Source organism: Corticium candelabrum, chromosome 21 (assembly GCF_963422355.1).
Source record: "Corticium candelabrum chromosome 21, ooCorCand1.1, whole genome shotgun sequence".
Lineage (NCBI taxonomy): Eukaryota > Metazoa > Porifera > Homoscleromorpha > Homosclerophorida > Plakinidae > Corticium > Corticium candelabrum.
In genome coordinates, this window is record NC_085105.1 from 4240401 (window position 1) to 4242967 (window position 2567).

Genomic DNA, 2567 nt, shown 5'->3' on the forward strand with positions numbered 1-2567 from the left:
CTCTAAAAGTCGACGTTCCCACTAAGTAGTGCTCTGGATTAGTGGTTGCACTTGAAAACAATGACACAGTGCGAATCTGTGTCGATCTTACCTAACCAAACAATGCCGAGATATAGCGACAGCAATGTGTCTTTGTTATGCGAAAGTATCTTGTTACTCGTGTTATTGCACATTAATTGTTGCAGCACTCAAACGCGAAGGAAGTGTTTGGTGTGGGACATCATGTGAGTGTAAGAAAGCACTGTTGTTCTGCGTCCGACTTCTAGACTGACTGGATACGTTATTCTATATCTCTGCAGATGCTGAAAAGAAGGAAGAGGCGGCCACCACCGCCCACAAGACTGCCTATTTCCGAACTTGTATGTGTACTGGGGTATTGCAATGTCAATCAAGAGATCCATTGTTTGTGTTGCAGGACAAAAAGATGATGAAGATTCATCAAATAAATTTGGTACATGCAGTTGAAGTGAGTAAAATTAAAATTTACTAAACCAAATTTCACATAGAACAAACCGGAGGCATACGCCGTCAGAATTCTTCGTCTTCAGAGACAAAAAGGCTTACAAAGACGATGCACCTGCATCGAATGCAGGTTCGTCTGCCAGGGGCAGCAGTCCTGGGCCCGTCATGTAAGAAGATTACATAAGGGCCGTCACCCTATTCCTTATGAATTTATGAAAGTAAGAATATCATATACTCAGTATACGTGCTGTCTCTTCTTCAATGTCTTTGTTTAGTACTACAGAAAAGGATGGATAACTCTTCCGCCGTGGATAGAACTGTGACCACTGGCCAATCTTAGTGATGTGTGCTGCTTTAGCTCTTTTGTTCATTGCTTGTGTGTTTGTGATTGTGTTTCGTAAGTATAAGTGCTTTTAGTGAAATTGATTACAAAACAACAATGCATGTTCGAATGTGTTTTGATCTTTTCAATGCTCAGTCAATGCTGTCTCTTCTTCCATGTCTTTGTTTAGTTTATCAGAAAAGGCTGGATAACTCTTCCACCTTGGATAGTACTGTGATTACTGAACGTCATTGGCCATATGTGGCACGATTTGCGACGCACCAATTTCACACCTGTTCTGGGGTCACAGTGATTCCAATGTGACTCCCATATGCCTCGAAGAGTATGTCTTTACGGAGCGCCAATACGCCCAAATAGAAAGGAGGCATAGGCCGTGGTATGGGCATGTGAACGATTTAGGAAGTTTCTGATTGGACGACAATTTCAAATTCAAACTGACCCCAAGCCACTGGTTCCCATGTTAGGGACAGTGTCTCGAAGAGTTTTTTTTACCTTGTCGTATTCAGCGATTCAGAATGAGACTCATGAACTTCTCATACACCATCTACTTCGTTCCTGGCAAGAACTCAAAACACTGCAGATACCCTGTCTCGTAAACCCTCTAGGAAATCTCTCAGTAGGATGCATTGTTTGCAGAAGTAGAAAACTACAGTGTTTCAGTGATCCAAAGTCTACCAGTCAGCAAACAGGGACTTCAACGAGTCCGAAGCCTTCAACAGTCTGATGATGTCTTCAGAAAGCTACGACAACGTTGCATTCAAGGATGACCCGACAATACCCAGATCAAAGTTATTGAGACTGTGATACGTTTGAAGACGACCCCACTGCACTCCATCTGCACTCTATCTGTCTTCTCATCTATTAATGTCGAACGACGCCGTCCACATGGAGCAAAAGAGATCGGGACGTCAGCTCCCGCAGCGCCCTCTCTCGCACGGTAACAACAACAACAAAAACAAGCCACCCTAGGACGTGCAGGCGCAACTAAGACTACCAAAGTCCACGTCGGCCGCGGAACTCGGGGCGAGGACCGTCCGGAAGGAGTGCCAGTCCTCCCGACCAAGGCCGGCGACTCTGCGCGGGGTGGATGGTGGCGGCAGCGAGCCACACATCGTCCTAGAAAGAGACGAAGAGGAGAACGACGACTCCATCTTGGATCAAGATGACGACGGCGCGACACACGTGCCGACCCGATCGTTACCTCCGCACCCGCCACAACTCCGTCCGTCAACGCTTCCGTCTTTTCCGCCCCTTCCTCAACTCCCCGAACCACCCGCACAGACGCAAGAGCAATTGCAAACAAACGAGTGCGAAGAGGAACAAAGAACCGCCGAAAACGACCAGGGCGCTGCCCCCCCCCCCCCCCCCGACAAATGGACACCGACGATCCGGACGCGCTGATCGCACGGTTATTGTCCCGAAGACACATTGAGGCCAATTTTGAGGCGATAGCATCGATGGACGCCATGCTTGCGAAATGGCGCCATATCAGGTACACCATTGAAAACCTAACCCATCACAGGGATTTCTTACAGAAGGCCAAGAATGAGAACGCGACGCCTGGGTACGCGAGACTATGGATAGATGCAGTGAGCAACTGGCTAAACAATGCCTGAAAGACTAAACCCATACATTTGATTAATAATTAATCTTTGCAGTAATTTATTGAATTTCAATAGCAGCAGTACAAGTGCACATTGTTACAGGACAATCACCAATAATACAAGGAAGATTCTATAATAATATCTGTGACGTAGCCGAG

At 46.6% G+C, this 2567-nt stretch overlaps 1 protein-coding gene across 1 annotated transcript; it reads left to right on the forward strand.

The window, feature by feature from the left end:
• The first annotated feature begins 220 nt into the window (after window positions 1-220).
• On the forward strand, window positions 221-934 carry LOC134196141 (uncharacterized). Its single transcript, XM_062665211.1, has 4 exons — window positions 221-359; window positions 416-451; window positions 507-680; window positions 738-934. Exons 1-4 carry the CDS (start codon window positions 300-302, stop codon window positions 783-785), a joined length of 318 nt encoding a protein of 105 aa, XP_062521195.1. The 5' UTR covers window positions 221-299; the 3' UTR covers window positions 786-934.
• Window positions 935-2567: the final 1633 nt, after the last annotated feature.